General features: G+C 29.9%; 2 protein-coding genes across 6 annotated transcripts in view; both read right to left on the bottom strand.

The window, feature by feature from the left end:
- The window catches only part of LOC107452947 (prestin), a 48,797-nt gene extending 47,050 nt beyond the window's left edge, over positions 1-1,747 (bottom strand). Inside the window, exon 1 of the mRNA XM_043049494.2 lies at positions 1,460-1,747. Within this exon, the coding sequence (XP_042905428.2) occupies positions 1,460-1,587 (128 nt within the window). The 5' untranslated portion in view covers positions 1,588-1,747. The remainder of the gene's footprint in view (positions 1-1,459) is intronic.
- A 4,234-nt stretch (positions 1,748-5,981) lies between these two features.
- LOC107452939 (uncharacterized) overlaps positions 5,982-24,444 on the bottom strand; it is a 60,390-nt gene continuing 41,927 nt past the window's right edge. For 3 of the 5 annotated variants that reach the window (XM_043049496.2, XM_043049497.2, XM_043049498.2), the window contains 3 exons: positions 24,155-24,381; positions 23,575-23,745; positions 18,979-19,775 (listed from right to left, as the gene is read on the bottom strand). In XM_043049496.2, the coding sequence (XP_042905430.1) occupies positions 19,113-19,775; positions 23,575-23,745; positions 24,155-24,381 (1,061 nt within the window). In that variant the 3' untranslated portion in view covers positions 18,979-19,112. Of the gene's footprint in view, positions 6,675-18,978; positions 19,776-23,574; positions 23,746-24,154; positions 24,382-24,444 lie in introns of those variants that run through there. The other 2 variants (XM_043049499.2, XM_071179730.1) reach the window with 2 other exon arrangements.

Below are 24,444 nucleotides of genomic sequence, written 5' to 3'. Positions count from 1 at the left end.
CAACTTTAAAATTGGGCTATTTAAGTTTAACGCTTAAATAAATAGTGTAAGTTGTTTCAATTGGAAGTTCTCTAGAACATTTTATTTCGATACATTTATATTATATATAAGTTTTAACCTTTTGCTTACTGCGCTTGGCATGATGAAGTCATGCTGGTCCACTTATTGTAAAAGCAGTAAGCAAAGGGTTAAACAGTTGTTTTAGTCTTAACAATAACACATCATATCAAAAATCAACGAAATTTATTGGAACATTTCAGATTGAGTTTTTAAAAAAAATAGCTGCAAATTACTTCGTACTAAAATGTAGTTAGTATTTAATAGTTTTTAATTATTGATTTTAATTACAGATTTTATTTATGGAATAAGTACGTGGACATATAAATATTAATATCATATATGCTCAAAAAATTTTATGTTACATGAACAAAATACATTCTTTCAGTTTTTTTAAAGAATTTTGTATAGATTTCAACCACAAAATTTTAAATTTTATTCTAGTATTTTTTAAAAAAAACAATTTTTCTCAAAGCATACTGAAGAATTTTTTATTTTTATTTTACTATGCATTTTACTGGTTCATAGAATATTTCTTAAACTAAAATAAATAAAATCAGTTTGATATAAAAAAAATTTACAGTTTTTATATTTCCTTGTCCTATTTACATGTAAAGTAATTCCTTCTTTTCAGAAATCTTAAGAAAGTTATTTTTGAAAAAATATTTCCTTAATCTAAAATAAATATTTATATTTATTATTAGCATATTTATCACAAGAAATGAATTTTAATTCCAGTTTCTTATCGTAATTTATATTTTATTAACAATAATCTACGGTTTTATCACAAATTTTGTATAAGAAGCATTTTGTGATATTACCATAAAAGGGTCAAGTTATTTAGTATTTACTATGATATAATTTAATACATACTTTTTTTTTATAATATCATAAAAAATTCAGTAATTTTTGGAAAAAATGTTATTATTTTTACTTTATAAAAAGCTTATTTGTTTTTTAAATTTTCAATTAAATAATGATTAAAAATCAATTTGGAGTTTCTTACTTCAGATCTATTTATTATTTTACCTGCTATACATATTTTCCATGCATCAATTTCAATAAAAAGAATTTTTTGTTGTTGCTTTATTATGGAAAATCAATTAAAATTAATATTTTTGTAGAGCTTTCAGATTTTGATTTAAATATGTCGATATTTTTTTTTTAATTTTCATAATTTAATAAAATCAGAAATCAGATTTTGTAAAATCAGATTTTGTATCAGAAATTTTGCGCAAAAACGAATTTTACAATAAAAATTAGGCAAGCAGAAAACGATTTTAAGTATTGACTGAGAAACTGTACGAATGGCCTTTATTATATATAAGAATTAAATTAGTTATTTATTCACAATTAAAATTTTTTTAATTAAATATTCACTAGAATTATTGTGAAGACTTACCCCGTGGTGTAAAGCTCCGAGTCAAATATTTTCGCTTTTTCACTTTTTTCTTCATAGTTTCCTACTTTGTTGTTAAAAGTTCCGTATTCTTTGGTATCATGATTGACAGCATGCTTTCTCTCTCCCATTCTGTTATTAAAAGGAAAGTTATTTTTTCTCACTTATCCCTTTATAGTAATAGTTAACGAACGATCACAGATTAGAGAAATGATTTTTCGCATTGAACTTTGCCGTGGCGATACGGAACTAAATGATGATTTTCTTTATCACGTCCAACTTTTTCGACTGGTTCTGAAAGAGTGCTCTCTAGTTGGCGAATTATCGCTTACGAAGTGATAAATACAGTTTTCTTATCAAAATTACAGATTTTTCGGAAAATTCTGTTGTTGTTTTCTGAAAACGATTTACGTGAATTAGATCAGGTTGTCTTTGTTTTCTAAAAAGTTGTATTTGTTGACTAGATTTTGCTAAAATAGTTTTTTTCCAATATTTTTTTAAACAAATGCATTTTTAACGTATTTTTGATTTTTTTTTTAGTTTTGAAATTTATATTCAAATTTTATGACCTATTTTTCCCAATATTTAAAGCTTATTTTTATCTAATAATTTAATTTTAAATGGAGCGATTATCATATGATGTTTCCTGTTCAGTTTGGGGCAGAAACAATAGTTTTTATTAAAAAAAAAAGGTTTGTTAAGTGATTTAGAGCATTTAAATAAAAAATTCAAAAGCTTTCGATTTTACTAAACATTTGTTTAATACACTATCGAAATCAGCTATTTTTGGAGATGTTATGTTTATAATTAATAGTTTCTGAATCGAATAATTTGTAATGGAACAACATTGATTTACGAATAGTTTTGCAGATTTAATGTTTTCTGTTACGAAAAAATTTGATCTTTATTCATATAATTTTTTTTTATTTGTAATTAAGATTTAAGCCTAGAAGGGTTTATAAGAGTTTCTTCAGTTGAAGAATAGATATTTAAAGTTATAGAACGACGGCACAAGAATATATTCATGGTTGCGGACAGAAATCGAGCTCACTGCATCCCAGCTTCAGAGCGTTTGGAGGAATGATAATACCCCTCTGTCACAGCAGATCCCCTTTATACTTACATTTGTTCACTTGTGTGACCAATTCAAACTTTAAAAAAAATGAACAAAGATTACATAAATGGCAAAAGGATATCGGAAAGAGATTCTTCAGATTACAGTTAAAGATGTCGAGAAAATCGAACTCGCTACCTTTTCTTTTTCGAGCGTTTCAAAGAGCTAAAATAAAAGTTTTCTGACAAAATAAACTTCATCGATTTGTTATTCATACTGCAGAATATAAATCTGCAAACTTTGATCTAGGCGTGTACTTTATTTGTGTCTCACTAGAGCTGTACAATGAGCTATTGGGCGATGGTCTGGGAAACATTCCTGAGGATGATCCGAAGACATGCCATCACAGTTTATTTGATCTATGTACAAAAATATACTTGTAAACTCTTGAGTAGTAATAATAGTAGTACTGTATGTACGTCACACTAAAGCTGCAGAATGGGCTATGGCGACTTTTGGTGAATCATCCCTGAGGATGATCCGAAGGCGTGAGGCAATACAATTTTGATCCTCAGCAGACTGGATGGCTCGCCCACTCTGGTGGCTCGACGACGTACGTGAGAAGTCGAAAACGTAATAGTAGAACAGTTTTACTAGGACCGATACCCGGCCTCCTTAGTCCCTACGCAAGTTGATCCAAATGGTTTCCAACCAGCTCATTGACCGCAGCCAGTGATGCTTGACTTTGGTGTCTGGGAAACGTATCTTTGAGATCAGTCCATTGCAGGGCTGAAAACTCATGAAGAGAAATAGCATGAATTACTACATACTATTTGATTAAGCCTACATGATGATTTTAAACAGACTTCGACCTGAACTTGAACCTTTCTGCGGAAGCACATTCAATGAACTTAGTTTTCCGATTACCTTGAAAAACACAAATTTCAAAAATGTATCACAAAAAAAGTTTTAAGCCAAAAGACAAAATTGCAAGCCATATTTTGTGAAGAACACACGAACCTGCCAATGTATGTGTAATTTGTTTTGTCCCTTTTCCGCAAATTTTTCCCTTGAAGTCACTGAACGCCCTCAGTGTTTATAAGTGAAAATAGCATAAAAGCACTTAATTAAAGTCTGACAAAATTAGACATGGGGCTAAAAGTAATTTTGTATTCAAGTTTATTAAGTAGTACTGATTACTTCAGTTCTCTGGTAAATTCAACGAGAGGGAAATACTCCACAGTGACTAAATGACTTTCATATTTATATTATCTAGTAAATATACATCGTTTACTAGATTAAGTAGATATTAGGTTAAAAATTTATGTAAATTAGAGTAGTAACTCGTTAAATGAATGCACGTAAAAAAATTTCTTGAAAACTAATTTTTAATATTTCTTATGCTTTTTCCTTTAAAAAATTATTCTACTTTCTATTGAGATTAATAATTAGAAATTGAATCATGTATTCATTCGAGTGAAATTTCATATAAAGAATATTTTTTTAATTTTGCATTATATGAACTTTATATTATTTTCTTTATCTGAAATTTATTTAACGTAAGCAGTTTTAAAATTCTGTGTTCAAATAATTTTATTTTATTTTACAACAGTCGTTGAATAGCGGACCAATTTTTTAAATTTACGACTACTTAGTTCAACTCCGTAACCTTGTAATTTTGAACTCAATCCAGAAGAAAAGGAACTCGTGAATCAAGTATTGGGAAATACACTCTATAACAAAAAAATCGACGCACCAAGAAGGAGTTGTCCGATTGAAGCGAAAATTGGTGGATAGGAAGACTATGTACAGAATAGTAAATGATTAAAATTTCAGAACAATTGAATAATTTATTGCAGAGTTACAGTAACAAGTTCAATAAGATGTTGACCCGCCTCTAGCCTGGATACAAGCTGCCACACGGTGTGGCATAGACCGATAAAGCTCCCGGATGGTCTCTGCGGTATTTCCTGCCAAATTCGATCCAATTGTCGAACGAGTTCATCAACCTTCCGTGCCATACGCAATCGCCTTCCCATCATATCCCAGACATGCTCGATGGGAGAGAGATCTGGTGATCTGGCAGGCCAAGGAAGAGTTTGACAAGCTTGCAGACAGTTCATAGCGACACGTGCCGTATGTGGTCTGGCATTGTCTTGCTGAAAAGCCTGCCCAGGGAGCTGCAAAAGGAACGGTAGCAAAACATGTCTTAGGATTTCGTCGACGTACCGCTGTGCAGTAAGTGTACCTCTAATGACGACCAAAGGGGTCCGGCTGTCAAAGGAAATGGCACCCCAGACCATAATGCCTTGTTGAGGGCCGATGTGGCGTGCAATAGTGAAGGCAGGATCCTCCCTCTGCCCTGTGATTCTCCACACACGTCTTCGATGATCGTCAGGACACAGTTGGAAGCGGGATTCGTCGCTAAAGACTATACGTCCCCAGTCGGCATCATTCCAGCCTGATCGAGCGTCGATTTTGCGCGTCTTAGTGCGTTCTTGGTGCGTCGATTTTTTTGTTATAGAGTGTATTTGCCTCCATGGAGGACTTTTTGATGGAACTGACCCACATTTGCATTTTATCGAGAGGAAAACCACGAAATCTTCCACGGTTTGCATGATGGCAAGGAGACTGTAACCCATGATCCGTCTACCACTGAGGATATTTTACTCTAGCAACGTGGTCGGTGCAAACCGGATGTAGAATTCGTAATTTCCAGTCAATGATGGGATTCGAACCGGGTTTACATCGTTGGAAGGTGAAAGCTCTATCCCCTGATCCATCGCGACTCCTGTTAAAATAATTAGAAAATATTTTTTTCCAATGACCACCTGGAGAATGATCTAAGTTATACAGTCATCTGAAGAACAGATTTGTTGGCCACTCTTTCAGGGACACCATATTAGGTGGGCCAAAGCTGCTCACACAGTAAGGACAGATCGTACAGAGAATGAAAGAACATCCATGCTTTGCCCGGGATTCGAACCGAGAACCTTTCTGATGCTGGTCCAGTTCCCTGACCCCTACACAGGCATATCGGCATAATTATAAACATTTGTTTAGATAATTTGTACAAGATACAAAACTAATTTTAATTGATCCTATTTCAATTCAACACTTCTTTCTTATTCGCTTGTACTCATACCAGCAGAAAATCATCGTTGACTTCGAGGGGGAAACGGTGGCTCAACCATGTTCATATTACGCAACTTTAGTTCAATGTGTTTACTAGTATTGCTTAACTTTTAACGCTTTAGAGTCAATTATTGAGTCTCACAAATAGATCAGAAATAAAAGCTCAATAATACAAAAAATTGAATTATTAATTTACTTCTAAACTTGTTGCTGTAATTGGAATAAGCTACGAAATGCTTGAAAGAATAAACATTTTCGTTTACAGACCAAAGAAACTTGAACTCTTTTGATTTTTTTCTCAGAGTTCATTAATTTGATCAATAAAAACTACCAAACTCTAATCGCAATTCTTTAATTCTGAACGAAATTATGGTGGGATGGAACGATACAGTGGGATGAAAAAGAATTTTTTTATTTTCCAGTAGCAGAGAAATCAAACAAATACAATAAGGAAAGAATAATAAACATCTAAACACACGAAGAAAGATTGAAATCATCGTCTCAGAAACTCTCTCGCACGCCAATATTTTGTAATTTCATAGATATGAAGATGCTTTCGGTTTATAAGCTCTTTATTAGAGTTTCATAGACGACAATCAGGTGGTCATATATACGTAAGCGATACAATTGTTTTCCCATACAGTCATGGCCTGTTAGGAGTCAAAAAAAGGCTGCTAAATTTTGGCGAGACTTGTCTGGTATTGCTTTTATCTCTGACTACTCCAATTCTTATTTATACATTCTCATAGCCAAGAAAAGGTCACCATTATTGTTAGAGATTTTATATAGAGTTTAATAGAATTGTATGGCAGCCCAGAACAATTTTCAGAAGTAGTTGAGTACCTTCTGAGAAAGAAAATCAGACAGCTCGTCATAATATATGCTACAATGGCTATAGACGTCCACTCGGTATTTACAATTTTCTTCTTCTGTTCAAAAAGTACGTGTAACTCCTGGCACTCGAGTATTTCATCCGAAAAGGTGTTCTCCAGTGAGCTAGCTAATTGTTCGGATTGGAGCTCGGAGAATCTAACAGTAAAAAAACTTTTTCAAATTTGTAGTGAATAGACAATAGTTGGTTCAATGTAATATTGGATGAAAAACATTGAATTATTAAAATATAGTGAGGCCACTATCAGAGATTTCCCCGGATGATATGTCCTCTGCATGTGGTAAAGAAGGCCATATGTGGCATCATCTTCAAAAAACAAAAGAGCATAGTTGCGCTTGGACGTACCAATTAAAGAGTTTTTTTTTTAATTTGGTTTTATTTTACTATAATTTTTGGATAAGGGTTTAAACTATAACAGAAATTTATTTTTAAAAAAAGTTGAAAATTTTTTCAAAAGATAAGTTGTTTGAAATTATTTTTCTCTGCACAGTTTACTGACATTGTTGTTTCTGTTAAATATCTCTTCCATTTTACTTATCTCATTTTTTTTATTTACCTAATTTTTAAAAAAAATAAAATTTGGACTATATTTACTTAAGTTAACATTTTGATAAAAAAAAGCTTTAAAATTACTGCAAAATTTAACTTTTACATATTTTATTACATTTTTTAGAATTGACAATTCTAACTCTAGAAGATCTTTTAGGAAAAAAACTTCAAAATTACAGGACAAATCGGATTAAACAAGCAAAACACTAACCAAAGCTAAATTATTTAAGTTTCTTCTTTAAGTAAAGTTAAGTTTCTTCTTAGTTCAGTTTAGCGACATAATTTTGATTTATAAATTTAGAAAAAAAGTGAAGATTTTTTTAGTACATATTTGCATTAGAGTATTCAATCCTATCCATACAACTTTAAAAATTATGCGAAGAGCAAATAAATTTATACACCGAGTTTTTAATCTTCTTCATGACGACTAAACTTAATCTTAACAATTACATCTTTTCTTATCAGTTTCTTCGACAGTTTTTTGCGCACCAATTTTTCTTAGCACTCTATTGCTTGCTACTTGTTATCTCATGAAGGGCTCTTCGTTTCTTAAACAAATATTTCTTTACTTCTTAGCTTTGGCACGTTTCTAACATGGTATTATGTTGTGGGCATATCTCTTAGAAATTTCTCGAACATTTTCGCCGAAACGGCTTTAATATTAAGTAATTTATTTGGCAATAAACAACAACAATAACAATTTAATTCAAAACAACCGCATTCAAGATACAAGCACTCTGATAAACTAACGTCTTTCTGTTTCCATGTTCTATTTACATAAAAGTAAAAGTTGAAATTTGGAAATTGTTTTAAATATTGATTTTTTATATTATTCACTATTATTTTAAATTCAAATTTATCAGGAAACTCTTTTTTTATATAAAGTAACTTAACATTTTTAACGCAAGTAATTCAGTGAATAAATATTTTATTGAATTATATATTGTCCATTCTGGTGTAGTACCTTGTGTCATCTTTCTCGTAGTAGCATGATTCTACGCTCATAAAATGTTTGATTTTTTGTTGGCAAAAAACAGATTCCGTGATTTTTGACCATATTTAAAGTAAAAGTTTTGCCGTCTAAAGAGTTTTGTAGAGACGGAAACATTGACGTAAACAATCCATTTCTCCTCTCCAGTGACAATATCTTTGAAAAGTTATTATTATTATTAATTTTTTTTGAGAAGCAAATCACAGATGTCAACGTGACGGCACAAATTTCTTTCCGTAAGTGCATGAGAAATCCATACTTGGAACTTTAAGATAAAACCTTAGACTTTTCACATGATCATGTACCGTCGAATTCGATAAATTTAATGTATCAGCGATCTCACGAGTTTAACGGTTTGCATCAATTATTTGCCTTTATTCCGTCTTCATTAGCTTCATTAAACTGGCGTGACGCATCATCGCTCATCTAAATCAAAATTTTGCGGGATCCAAATTTTGCAATCCAGTTTGGACGCTAGCATCTGCCAATACATCTTTTCCAGACACGCCGGCTAATTTTAAACGAGTACAGCATTTTTTACCTTTTCGATAGCACAAAAGTAAAATATGCCGAAAATTCAACTTTTAGCAAGGTTCCAACCAAACACAACTGCATAAAATCAAGCGAACTTTTAAACAAGCAAACCTTGCTCTACCAGCTATCAAAATATATAATGATTATGTGGTTTAAGTATGAAGTTATCTGACAAACAATACAATTAAGTCCTCCGTTGGGAAAAGAACGAAATTAATTTCTGAAAAACCTTAGTTTTAAATTTCCTTTCGTCCATCCTTAACCTTTCAACTTCACTATAATGACTGGTCAGAATTTCGCAACGTTTGTGACACACTTTATTATTAATTTTCAAACCCTATCAGCAGGATGCTTTTGACATTTTTTGGAAGGTTCCAAAATTATACAGTGTTCTGTTATGTTCAGTTTATTTAATAATTATTTTTAGAATTCCTTCTGAAAATGTCAAAAAGTATGAACATTAGAGAATGCAAATTTATATTTAAGTGAGTGAAAAAATCTAATCTAAATCTAAGGAATTACTAGGACTGAAATTATCAAATTCACATTTATTGCTGAAGAATTTATGGAAATTAGTTGAAATGTGAACATTAATAACACCTCCAAGTTTCACTACCAGGCCATAGAACTGATTTTGATATTCTCATCTCTCCTTCCTCACTGGATTCATAAGATTTCGATGGAGCTTTGTTTCTTCTTCGTTTAAATAGTAACTTTTTATCTGAAATACTTATACTTTTTGCTTTGATTTATAGCAAGGGTTCTAAAACATGTAAAGCGACCAGTCTTTACAGAACATCCTGTTATATTGTTACGTTATCAGTTTAGAACTATTATCAAAACGAAATTATTACCATTAACGATTGTACGTTGATTATTGTAGTTATGAACCTTATCATTGCAATACTTTATTTGTAATCCTTTAAATGTTATCTTTAAATTTTACGACGCAGATTGCTAGTGTACTAAAGAGAGTTTCTCTCCCTCTCGCTAAATTATAATTTTTTATCGCCATTTAGTTTAAAATACATTATTTAGTTTTTTTTAATGATCCTGTTGTTTTTAATTGCATTGGCTAGAATGATATAAATGTGAAAATTGAATTTAAATTTTTTTACTGGCGTAAAATCGTATCTTCACCTCAAACAATAGATGGAAAAATATAAAATTATGAACGAAAAATTTGGTATAAATAAATGAAATACGAATAATTTGGAATAAATAAATGTTTATGAAATTTTTTTCCTTCATATTTCTAGAAAGACTTAAATCTTTCAGAAATAAAAGGCAGTTAAATCAGAAATTAACGAAGGTTAGAAATTTATCACATTGCATGAAGAATCATACGCTAATTGCGGCAAAATAATATTTTTTTTCTTTGAAAAAGCATGTTTTTGAAAGAGACTGCCTACGTCATCACTGTAAAGATACAACAAAGCAGTGCAGGTCAGGTAATATAGGAAGAGCAAGAGATCTCAAAATTGTAGTCTATGAATAACCAAATTAATAGATATTTAATAGAAACCAATTTAATTGATATTAAATAAAATACAATATTTTACGTGTACTCTCTAAAGAAAAATTTTAGGCAGCAAATTTGCCAGAGATTATCCGTATGCTAAGGAAAAAAAATACATTGACAAAAATTTGCGGTAACATAGCACAACAGAAAATAGCTGTACGCACCAGATATTTTCCGTAGATCAGATTACGGCAGAGAAATTTAGCATGGAGATAGTTGTTTATTTTCTGGTTTACATATTGAACCAGATTGTGAAATTTTTGTTGAAGTTTTTTTATTTATTCTATTTTTGGGGTAATTTTTCGCGATTTTTGAGATAACTAATACCATCATGTCTGAAAAAAATCGTCGTAGAATTTTTATTTCTTTCCCTTCTTAAGTTCAAACGTCCCAAAGTGAGTCCTTTCTGGTATGAAGCTAACTCTTTACCCACCATACATCCCGGTTGGAATGTGCTTCGTTCTATCATATTATTTGTTGCCGCTTTGATACCAAAGTTTTTCATATTCGAAACTGAAAATTTCTCTTCCAACAGATACAATCTATACTAGTGGTTACAGATTGTATATGTTTGTTATTTTTCAATAGAAAAAAATAGAATCTGTTATTAACAAGAATAGTTAATAGAATCTTTTATATGTTAATAGAAAAAAATGCGTCTTTTGGCAAATTTCAATTTAGTTTAACTGTAAACTTTAGTAATTTTAGAGAACTGAAATTTTTCTTGTAGAAAATTTACAGAATTATTGTGTTACTTAACAGAAATTTTTACAATACATTAAATACGAGTAAAATTATCGTTTGTCAACCCCTTTTGGTACCTAAATCTAAACTCGGCATATCAACATTATTGATATACAATTAAGTATGTTGTTTCAATAATTTAATTTCCGAACAATACTCTTTATATTTTATCGAAAATCAATTTTTCGATTTAAATTTTAATATTCCATATAAAATATTCAGTGTTCTTGAATCATTTGTTTATTTTTGACATCAAAAACATTGTTTTGGCATCGTGACACATCAAAAGTATGAAATAAATTAGTATTATTATAATTTTAAAGACATGGAATTAAAATAATAAAGAATCTAATTTGGCAGAAGAAGTTCATTCGCAAGCTTTAATGTTTCATCCATGTGGAATAAAAATGTTTTGTTTTTTAAATTCCAAGTATGCTGACACATGTTCACCAAAGAAAGTGATAAAACATAAAAAAAGATTCCAAAGTGATATCTGATCGATTTGCTTTTTCATTCTTCAAATAAATAAATATGCAAAAAAATATCTGTAAAAGAAGTTGCTCTACTTATTTAATCTTTTCTTCATCTTTTGCACACAAACAAATCGTAAAATTCAAAATTGAAAGAAGCTATGCCGTCGTTGAAATGTTTAAAATGGCGATCACATTGAACTCAATTTAAAATAAATCAAGGTTATATTTCATACATTTCTTTGCTTATTTTAAATTTTTTAATGAGCTTTATTTTTCTTAGGAGGTCCTTGAAAATAGAAAGAATCCGTGACCTTGATTTAACGCAGACTGACGCTTTAGAAGAAGAAGCATATTAAATTTATCACGCGGTATGTTCTAAAATTTCAAATCAAAGGAACACTTGTAATGAAGTCTAATTTTTTTTAAAAAAAATATAGAAGTGTATTAATCATAAAACAAATATAAATATAATTTGTGACTTATTATGTATTGTTAACTAATAGTAATCTTATGACTAAATAGTAATTCTATAAATGATTTTTCATAATTTTCGTCTATCAAATAATTAACTTGCATGCATACCAAGACACATTTTTTTATTTAATGGAAATTATTCTTAAATTTATTTCTTACAATGTGTGAAACGCTCTCAATGTTCGAGAAGACTACAGTAAAATATTCAAGGAATAAATTTTTCAATTTTTTCTATTTTACCCTATTTACAACATATTCTAAGAAGTATCCATTGAAGTTTAAATAAAAAGTGAGATTCAGTAGTTTTAGTCATGATCAATAATGAGATGATTCTTCATAGACTTTAAATAGAAAAAAAAGAGTTCTTAAAATAGTGTTTTTCATAACTGCAGCAGCAGTTTTTTTTAAAAAATTTGTAACGATTTAAATAAAATTTTAATAGCTTACGCATGATTTTTCGTTATAAAAATTTTTATTATATATTCACAAAATCCCTTTAAAAAATGAAAGTTAACCTGTTCGATTTTAATTTCATTTCATAATCGGCGTTGAACAGCAGACCCAATTCTGAGTTTACGTCTATTAATGTTCAACTCCGTAGCCTTGCAATTGTGAAACTTACCCAGAAGACAACGGGGCTCCTGGATTAAACATTGGGACAAACTATTTAATGGAACTAACCCGTATTTGTGTCACATGGAGTAAAAAACCACGAAAACCTCTTACGGTTGGCCCGATGGCAATCGGATTCTAATCCTAATTCGTCTACTACTGAGGATATTTTATGTCAGCAGTATGGTTGGTGCGAACAAGGATCTGAATTCGTATCAACACGCCACTGCTGGGATTTAAAGCTGGGTCACCTCATTAGGAGTAGAATGCTCCATCCCCTGAGCCACCGAGGCTCTAACCGGTTTGGTTGTTGGAGGAAAAGGAAGAAAGTTAAAAGAGAATAATTAGAAACACTCCAAACTCTCAACTGCAGAGAAACAGGTTTTGATGGTTTTCGTTTCACCCTAGTGATAGTTTTCGTTTTAGCTTCTGTTTGTTATTCATTTTAATATTATATTAGGATCCCAAATGTGTGTCTTGTTGATATAAATATTCAACAAGAATTCTAAGACTATTGGGGAGCTGCACTCTGCAAACCCACGAACTACTTTTGTTGCTCCTTTTAGCTATATTCTATCCAATTTAGAGTTTTCGCTCATTGGATACTGGTAAAATTCTATCGTTGCAAAATATCCTCATTGTCTGACAGATCATGGGATGGAATAACTTCGCTGGGATAGCCGTGGAAGATTTTCGTGGTCTTCCCCATCGCAAATGTGAGTAAGTACCATCAACAAGTTCTCCTCGAAGAATAATTCGTCCTAATGCTTGATTGAGGAGTTCTCTTATCTACTGGGTTGTGTTCAAATTTACAAGGTCACAGAGTTGAACATTGATAGTCGTAAACTCAGAAAGACAGTTACAAAATATGAAATAAAATATTTTTACCTTTAAAAGAAATTGAACTAAAAATATGCAAAAATAGGAGAAACGTTGGGCTGCTTATTCTTGGAAATTGATTTTTAGACATATTTGGCCATTTTATGGCTTTGTACAGGTTAATGTAATTGTTAGCTTTCAAACTACGCAAACCTAGGCATAAACGTTATGATTAAAAAAGGTTAAGTAGTACTTGTAAAAAGAAAACACAAGTTTTATTGTCTCAATGAAGGAAACCGGTCGATTTCATTGGACCTGTAGTTATTTTATTAATTAATACTGTATGACCTTCATACAAAATAGTAAGTTTAAAAATATTCAGAGTATGATATTGAAAAATATTTGAAGCCAACATTAATTATTAAACACATGATGTACAGTGCGCCAATTGACAAACGGACTACCATGAATTGATCAAATTACTGGATCTTCACTTTCTAGAATTGAATCTTAATGTTTTCAAGAGGGTAATTTTAAATATGCTAATTAATTAGTGTAGATTAGTAGTAATTATATAATACTAAATATATAATACTAATAATATATAATACTAATAAGTTACTAATTCAGACACAAAAATGTACTTTTTCTGAATAAACATACTTTTTTTTCATCGGATTTGGATTTCTAACGCTAAAGAAAGGGGTATAAAATGTAGGTAAATATACCCAATCTGAAAAACATGGTTCATAACAGGAGAGCGATCCAAAGTTTGGACCCCTTAATGTTACTTTTACTTAGAACCACAAGAAACCTATCTAAGATAAAAGAGGGAGACAGTGGTGTACGTAGACTTAGGTGCTTCACCCCCCCCCCTGCAAAAATTTTAAATGCGCTCTATCTTAGACATAGCACATTTTTTTCAAAAATTATAATATGAGACGAGAACAGCAGGAAAAGACATTTAGTAATTTATTATCATTCATTTTGGAAAATAAAAAGAGTAAAAATAAAAAAGTTTTTTTGTTGAGCAACATAAATGCAAAATAAATATTTTAATAAAAGAAATCATAATGGTCTGTTTCTTATTTTGCACACTGGACATATATTTTTGTTATGAAATGCATAAAAACCAAACAGAAATTTAATAAAAAGAAAGAAAAGTATTATAATAAAAATTTCATGTGTTTTTAATTGATTGCAGTTTCAATAATTGAGCAACGTCATTCAATATTAGAACACGAATTATATTAAATATTAAATAAAGTATCTTACCCTAAAAACGCATAAATTTTTTACCCCATGCGATTACGGAGTATTTTGTATATAAAATTTTTTGTTTTCGTCACATATATTGAAGTTTTCAAATACTATAATAAATTTTAAATAATTAGGTTTATAATCTGTCACTGTCATAATAGTCTGTTATAAAATGATTGCTGAAAAATTAAGATTAATTTTCAACTGTTATAAATACAAAATCTCGGTAAATTTTTTTAAACATTATATTTTACAATCCAGAACAAACACAAAAATTATCAGAGGTCACTATGGAATCAAAGCATGCTTATTGTTTTCCAATTAGCTAAATTTTCCTTTACTTTTCAAATTAGATTTCCAAAATCTAATTTTGTAGTATTTTTCTTTGTATAAGGGGAAAAAATTACAATTAATGAGAAATTAAGATTTTACTTTCAAAGATTAAAAATATGAAATCTGCTTAATCTTGTGTGCACACCAAAACAAACATAAAAATATTTTAGAAATCATTACAATAATAATTAAAGTACAATAAAATTCATAATTTATAGCTTTAAGTTATGATCATTTATCGTCCTGTAATAAAACTTTCGTTATGGTTGATTTTCCTATTTTATGATAACGATAATATACAACACCTGCCAATACTCAATCAAGGTAGATGAAATTGTCACAGATCATAGTGTATATTATAGCGTAATGGAAACGAAGTCATTGACTTTTCATCTGTCATATTTCATGCCACCCGCAATGTATGAAATTATTAAAAATTTCTCATAATGACTTAATTTGTATACAATGCCAAGTAACAAACAGACACTAAGTAGTACAAATATAATTTATCAGTTCCAGTTGAAATTAATTTGATACAGTAAGTATATTCATACACTATTTAGTTTGTTTTAATTAAAAAAGCATATATGTTTAGTTATCTCGATGTATTGATAATAATAAATGGATTAACCGGGAAAATAACTAAGATATGTGTGTGCCATTACCAGATATTCCCTACACTGTTTTTAAGCAAAAGACCATTAAATACACTGTAAAAAATTCCAGATCAAATTACGGCCAGATGTACTGACATCAGGATGCCGGTTCTTTTTACCGAAAAATCTATTTTTACAGAAAATTTTACGAAATTAAAAATCTGAAATATCATAATTTTTACAGTAATATTTACTGTAAAATCACTGTAGTCAAAAAATAATTAAAGAAAAATAAGCTGTATAAAGTACGGTAAAAATGGATTTGCGGAAGAAATGAATTTTACGGTAAAATAAATTTTACGAATCATGCACCCAGAGTGCCAGTACTTTTTACCGTAATTTGACCCAGAATTTTTTACTGTGTACTACATTCCTCCCCCGTTCCTACACTGATGTTTTTTCTAATTAATTAATGATAATAATCAAATATATAATTAATAATAATCAAATAAATCGTTTAAAATATAATTCATATCATAAAAAAATTGATTTATTGAATAAAGCAAATGTTACTTTTCTTTGGACATCAACTCATTAATATTCTTTTTAAAAAAAGCGAAGTAACAATTATATCAAACCCTGTTATCATAATTTACCTAAAGGACATTTTTCATTATATTTAAGACCCTATGTAATGTCTAGGTTAAATTTATAATAATTCTGACAGATCATACTTTGCTTGAAAACATCAGGCATTGTATACAATGCCTATAGTCTATGTACACACTTGCCGGGATTTTGTATATTATCGTTTACACACTTACGAAATTTACTAATTGCTGTTAGTCTTTCAGTCTAACAGCTGTGTATTGGAATTAAAACAGAAATTTTTTTAATGCTATATGGGTTGACGAAATGTGCTATGTGCGGTTGACGAAAGGCAATTCATAGGAATTCAAATCAAATCAAATATTGATTCCCATCTTTTTGACTGTGTATTCCGAGTTAAAAAGGGGAGAAACCAATTAAAATTATAAAATAAATATTTTACAATACTGTAGACTTAGAAATCAATATCAAATGGGCACCACACAAATATTTCTAACAATCCTAATTACTTTTCTACGATAAGCACTTGCTGCATGTTTACATAATTTGAAAAGTGTTAAGTTTTAACAAAACGCTCTGCGATCAGATAGGTAAATCGACAGCAATCGTTTCTGTTTTACAAAATAATAATATGAAAACCATAAAAATGGTTTACAAATTTGTTATTGCCATTCGGATACCTATTTAACATTGGTAATGAGTGTTACAAAAATAGAGTGGAAAATACTTTTTAAGTTCTTAGTGTTTCACAGGCATTTTAAATATTTAAAATTAGAAATATGATTCTGTAGCCTACTATATTTGAAAGTGAAACAAATGTTTTGGCTCCGTAGCTAATTGAAGGCCAAAATTTAAAGTAAAACTTCCCAAATATTTCCCCAAATACAAATATTCATTAGAGTAAGCTGAATTCTTCAAAATGCTTCCATAGAGGACTATAGATACACATTTTTTAGGATAAGCAGATGCTTTATCATATGTTTATATAATTTGAAAATGTTTAAACTCATGCACTATAATCAGATCGGAAAAACTCAAAGTGTTGTGATCACCCATTTATTTTTCTTATAATTTGAGAAAATATAAAATTTTAAACGACAATGTACTAAATTTTTCTTTCACTAATTGCTATTCTCAATGGATTTTTTTTATAGAAATGCTCTAAGAGGAAAAATGATAATTGAAAATAAATTATTCGACAGTAAATAATTCTGCATAATAAAATGAATTATTACTTAGACGCTTAAATCACACATTGTTTTTAATTAAACTTTCAACAAAATCTTTGCTATCGCATATAATAAGCTCATTAAAAAAGCTGTAGCTAAAAATGTAATTTTTCTTGAGTAAATTAACCATAATCAGTAAATTTGCTGAAATGTTTTCAAAAATGGCTAAAGGAATAGTGTTCACTTTTTTTTTTAATTTGAAAAATCTGTTAACTTTAAGAATGCAATGCGAAGTGCCAAAACCAAACGATTCGCAATTTTAGTCCGTAAAAATACGAGATGATTAAAACTCAATTTTACTCCAAAAGATGGCGACATAATAAAGTAAGGGTAGTAATAGTTGTCGCAGGAAAATTTTTTTTTTTGTAAAATGGATCGTCTGAAATCATTCTAAGGAAAAAATAAAATTATTCATTTCAGGTTTCTGAAGTTCAGGAGCGAAAGAAAGAACACTTTTAGAAAAAAATTAAGTCTTTACAGATGTTTTGTTTCTATTATTTCGATTTTTATGCTAAAAGAAATTATGATTGAAACTACAAAGATTGTGTAAAATTTTTCTTAAAATTAAAAAAAAATTTTTTTTAGTGCATCAGGAACTATTCTATCGAACTCGTATTTTTAAAATTTAATTTCTCCCGAATAATTCGACCGATTTCCCTCAAATTTTGCATTTTTCCATTCAGAATTACTTTCTTAAAAATAATATTAAAAAATGTATTTCTTACCATCCCAAATTTTTTTTAACTGTTGTAAAACATAACAATAAAAAATAATAAATAATTAAAAATTACTCTCTGCCCGCGAATATCTTTGCAAATATCTGCCTTGATATCTCTAGATAAAAGAATTTTATAATTGTGTGCAACAAGTTTTTAATTCACTTAAACATTTCTCGAAGCTTGGCGAAATATGCAAAAAGTATAATTAACTTTAAGGGAACCAAATTTTTTACAGTCTTCCTGATCAAATTATCGCGACCATATTTTCCAAATTGCGGCCACCACGCATATTTTGAGAGTTCGGAATCCAAATCGATTGAAATTTCAATCGATATAATAAATATTAATCAATGAATTAAATTATCGATATAATAATCGATATTAATAAAGGTATGTTTAGAGAAAGTAAGCTTTTGTGTCCGACTTAGAAACTTGAAATATCGTCTACTCTAATTAATTAGTTTATTTGAGGTAACCCTCAGGAACTATTAAGTTTGTCTTTTAGTACTTAAAAATTTGATCATTAGATTAAAAGTTATTCAAAGCGATTCGTTTATTAATAAATTTTTTTAGCAGTGTACAGTCATATTTATATTACATCTCTTTCGCTATACTACATGATTTTTAATTTCAACAATTAGAATCGTTAAAACCAGTTTAAGTTAGTTATAAGTAATATTTTATCTTTAAATTTTGACTCCTCTCAAAACGAATGTAAGGCTGTGACCACTTACTAGGCATATGTTTAAATCTCCTGGTGAAAGAACTTTATATACCTCTGAAAAGGCAGTCAGCATATGGAATTTACACATACTAATGGAAAAAAATTATTATTTTTTAATTAATTGTATTTCTATTTTAGAAGAAATAGAAATTTTATCGAAATAATTTCTTTTCTACAATTTCATTATACATATATTTTAATTTTTAACATATAATCTGGTTTGTTTTTTAAATTTCTAAAAAATGTAGTTGTATTTTGCACTTAAAAGCTTCTTTTATTCTTAACAATCTCTTCGATTGTCTTCTTATGTGTATAATCCTGAAATTAAGTTGAGCTGCCTTGATAAATTGTTTAATTTAAGGTACCATGTCTATTGATCGCACAATCCTAGCTAAATTGTACAACTTCTGATTCTTTACATTTGTCATCGTCCATCCTAACATCTTCATTATATGGTTGAAGCACATATGTTATAAATTCTTCATCAACTTCTCTGGCTTGTTTTAATGTTAGTTCGTCCCCTAACATCTTGTGTGAATCATCCTCCGATTGAGGAAAGCAATCCTTAAAGATTGTTTTACTTGCGGAGTAAAGTCTATTGAAGTCCAAATTCGAGACTGATTGTCTTTCGATTTGTTTCAAAACTTTAAAATTTGGTAGCTGTTCATCGTGTTGATAATATTTCGGTGAAACATTTTTCATTTTCACCACAGTATCGGAATAGTTAACGATTTTCTTTTTGGTAAGCTTGGCTGCTGCCTCATGAAACTCTTTTGGTTTCAGTTGTTGGTCTAATGATTTGGCTTCGTGTAGAAACGATTTGTTTTGTTTTCGAATTTCTGATGACCCCAGTTCCTTTTCTGGTAAACTTTCAGGTGATACGATTTGAATTCTAACATCTGGTAAGTGGGATTTAGATTCAAAGGTAGATCTTTGTTTCTTTACAAACACTTCTGGACGACATTGTTTGGGAGTTGTACTAAATTTTAAAGAATCAAAAGTTGAACTTTTTGGTGATATTTTCTTTAAAGTGGCGGTACCTTTAGTTACCTAAAATTGCAAAGTATATTTTTTCAGAAGATTAAATTGAGTTCACTATGTTAAAAAACAAGGGATTTTCGTAAATGCATCTCTTTTGCATAATTTCACAAGAGATGCCATACTACGCCAAGAGATGCTACGCCATAGCACACTGTTTTATACTACGTTTTTATTAAGCCGTTTTCATGTTTGTAACAACGGATCTTACAATCAAAATTACGACTACTTTTTAAGTAGCTTAAGCACTTAAATCTATATTCGGCCAGGGGCTTCGTCATTTTCCTGTCTTATGGAAACAAATGGCTTTAAAAATTAACTCATTTAAGGTCCTATTTTTCTATCGACTGAATACTTCGTAATCAACTGAGTTTCCATCAATTTCATCTCTCTTAATCCATAAGACTGCAAGCACAATTTTTAAATATAAAGCTCCAAAACGAATTGTCAGATCACTAGTACTACTAGTACACCAATACTACTACTCAAATCTGGAATACAGCCTAATTGCATTGCAACTTTCCTCCGTTTCATGATCGATATAAGCAAACTTTATAACAAAACTAGCACCTAAACATTTCGATCCTTATTAGACTAGCTAGAGGACTCAAATTTTAACTGGCACCTTAAGATGTATGACAATGTAAGTTTAAATATTAGTTTATTAACCATATAACTCAGAAATGGGATCTAGGAATTATCAATCAAAATTCCGTCCACTTCTCTACTACTTGCACCTTTTATCTTGATAAAATTCAACGTTTACTGACGTTTACAACGTTTCAAACTTTACTGACCTATATAAGTAGNGCGGACAGTCATTTTGATCCTGAAACGTTGTTTTTTATCTCTACAAACCGGACACTACTTTTTCTAAATAAATTCCAAGCTAAAAAAATTCATTTTTACACCATTTTTAAAGCATGTAAATAAAACTTTTTGCCTTATCCATAACTAAAAATATTGTTAAGCTATTTCACCACCGAAAAATCAATCTGTCTCCTGTCACCTTGTCTTATCTTTGTAAAGAAAGGAGAGAAAATGGTACTGCACTCCTGAAATAATTCTGACATCGGCATCTTTTGATCTTTTCATCTGGACCACACAGGTTATGAGACCCCTCAAGTTGAAATGACTTCTCTCAATGCTTCTTCCCCATTGAAAATTTCTTTAATTTTCTTATCAATTTGAAGACTGTATTTAACACAACTGGGGTAAAAAAAAGAGAACAGAAGTATAATCTTTGAGGTGTTTATATAAATGAAACATTTATTCAGACACTTGATAGCTGATCAATTGTGAATAATCATCTCCATAGGTCCTCATGACTTACAGGTATGCATTACTTTTTTTTCTGTGAATCATGGGAGGTTTATTTTCCAAGAAGGTATTAACCATGTTCCCTATCAAATGATAAGTAGGTGTAAGGGGATGTGAACCTAATAATTGAAACGGACTGAGGACAGTACGCTCCTATTTGGTATCATATGTCTAACTTGAGTATCTATGCTAATAGGAAAATTATATTTATTTAACTGTAGCTACATCCAGAATTATGTATTTATATCAAACTTCTTCATATATTCTTTTTTTATATTTATTATATAAAAAAGAATGTATAAAGAATCTTCTTTTTTTAAGATAAAAAAAAGAAGATTCTTTATATCTTAAAAAAAGGATTATATGAGGAATCTTCTTTTTTTTATCTTTTTTATATATCTTTTATATATTTCTTATTGTTTAAATAAATATTCTTGTAGATATTTACGGTATCCTTGTAGATATTATTTAATTATTTCTACATCTTTGAGAATATTCTAAAAACAATTTACGGGGTTAAATTTCGTTATTAGGGTACCCTTCCCGCAAACGGACAACTCTCATAAACGGACAAATTTTTTGGTCCCATGAATGTCCGCTTAACGGAGGTTTCACATTCAGAAATGGGATCTAGGAATTATCGATCAAAATTCCGTCCACTTCTCTACTACTTGCACCTTTTATCTTAATAAAATTCAACGTTTACTGACGTTTACAACGTTTCAAACTTTACTGACCTGTATAAGTAGAGTTTGATGACATATTATTGCCATAAGATATATATCGTAAATAAAACTTTCAACCATTTTTCGCTTGATACTCAAATTTAAACTAGAGCTCTGTGCTGGCTGGCCATGCAAATTCTAATCATTTCCTGAACCCGACAAGTAAAACTTATTTTTATATCTCAAATTTTTAAAAAAAAATTTTGTAATCAATTTTGGGGCTTATTAATTCCTATCGAAATGCCTTCATTTCGGGCGAGTTTGTTTCCTTGACAATAACCCTTTAAGTTGAATTCAAAATTTGAAAGAAAACAAATAGTGAAGTCAACGTTAATACCTCATGAGTAACAATAGAATGAAATGTATAAAATAGAATAAACTTTGTTTTTTCAAGGAATGTTCTGTTTCACAACAAGAGGAAAAGACGACTGCTAAGATAATGGGGTTGTGCAGCGAAGCGAGATAAAGGCGGAGCTTCGTATTCTATGCATAAAAAAAGGTATGGTTTGAAATACAGTTCATCAAGAGAAAAATATCAAACATATACGCTGGTCACGGTGGCACAAGGGATACAGAGCTCGCCTCCCAATGAGGTAGCCCGGGTTCGAATTCCAGCAATGGTTATACTTCATATATCGTAATACTTGATTCAGGAGCTGTCATTTCTTCTGGATCCCGTTCAAAATTACAAGGCAACGGAGTTGAACATTGGTCTCAGGATGGATCTGCTGCTCAACGTTGGTTATAAAATGAAACATACACGCGTTGCAAATCCTGGCATGAGAGTTATACTCTTAAAAATAATGTCGTGTACATTTGTTGCATTGTATAACGATTTTAAGCGAAGCATTTCGCCGTGTAAGTTCAAAGTAAATACACAATTGGGTATAAGGTGATCCAATTACCAATCTACTAAGAAACGAAAAGAAAAACATTGCAGAATATTTAAAAAAAAAGTTATTGGCAGTAAATTAATTTTAAAAACTACTTAGAATTATTGTAAACTGTATATAATGAAAATATTTTAGAGACATACAGCTGTTTCTATACGCAAGTACCATCTTTGCTAAGGTATATAGTTAAAAGAACTTAACTCTGTGGTTCAGAGAAAAATAGAGAAAGACTACGTTCTGGTTCACTGTATATAAAAGTATGCCTTTTAAATCTTTACTTTTCCTTGCTACATTGTTTTCTGCACTACTTCTTTCAGAACAAAAGGTAAGTTTTCACTGTATAATTGTGCGTGCAAATGCTTTAATATATTGATTATGCAATCAGATACAAGAATAAAATGTAACTCAAAATTAATCTTGAGTTGTTTTAACAAAGCTTTCAATTAATTAATTTTCCTTACACAATTGCAATCACTCTGTATGCAACAGAGCTATTGCCTGTGTATTTTTCAATAAAAGTAAAAGTTGCAAACAAATCTTAGTTTCCTAATTATTTTGAATGGATGTGAAATCAAATCGAAAACTTTATATTGGAAATAAATGTAAAGCGTAGTAGTAGAAGATCTAAGTTATATTTTGTGAATTTAATAAATCAGTTTTAGATTATATAGAAGCAACATGATTTTAAAACATCTTTTATCAATGAAAACCGGCTAATTTTATCGTAAATTAACATTATCATAACACCTTTCAAAAGCTAGAGTATTTGCGAAATGTAATTTAATATATTCGCCCATTAAATATTTAATTATAAAAGTAGCATAAATTATTTCATTCGTGAAAATTTTTAATTCTATGAAAATTATAACTTACCACCGAATGCACTGGTTCAATGTTTAATTCGTTCTCTGGGCATATATTTCTTTGATGTCTCTTTGCTTTCCGATCAAAATTGATGTACGCCTTGTGCAAATAGTGCTCATCATATTGGTCTGTAGATTCTTGATTAAGGAGTCTTTGTCCATTAGAGAAGCTTGTAATCTTCTTAAATTGTTAAAAAAAATTAAGTTTCAATATTTTGATACATTATAGATAATTAAAGGTTATAAATTACGACAGAAATATAGCTTTTGTGTTAAGTTTTGCTTCAATTTCGTCAAAAATGGACAAATTCTTATAACATATTACTGACAGATTCTTACAATATGCATAAAAAACATTTTTGCCGTTAAATTAACAATCCCAAGAAACTGAAGTAGATTTTACCTGATTAAAGACTTCATTCGCTTCAAAATATTTTTGAAGCAAATGAAGGTTTTGATCAGGTAAGTTTTTACCAGGTTATTTCTGTAATTTTAAAAAGGTACAAAATGTTTATATGCTGATTTTTTACTTTTAATATTTATTTATATATTAATATCTAATTCAAATATATATTTACATATATGTATACCTCTGGAGAAAAAATTTGTGGATGAGCTTTCTTTTTGGAGGATATTGGTGCGTGTTTTTGGTCTGGATATTTTGCACAAGATTCCTCATTCACCACTTTAATATGAATTGTTTCGGGTCCACACGCTTTTAATGGGCTTCTTTCCACATTCCTTCTGTATAAATCAGAATTTCTCAGCAATCTAGAATCATAGTAATTATTATCCAAAATTTCTGCTGTTTCAAAACCTGCAAAAATAAAAAAATGAATAACAAACAGTTCATTTTAAAAGTACATTGGACAAAAATTTA

This window comes from Parasteatoda tepidariorum, chromosome 4 (assembly GCF_043381705.1).
Source record: "Parasteatoda tepidariorum isolate YZ-2023 chromosome 4, CAS_Ptep_4.0, whole genome shotgun sequence".
In the NCBI taxonomy this organism is placed as follows: domain Eukaryota; kingdom Metazoa; phylum Arthropoda; class Arachnida; order Araneae; family Theridiidae; genus Parasteatoda; species Parasteatoda tepidariorum.
Note: the sequence above shows the minus strand (reverse complement) of the source record. Positions and strands in the feature narration are given on the sequence as shown.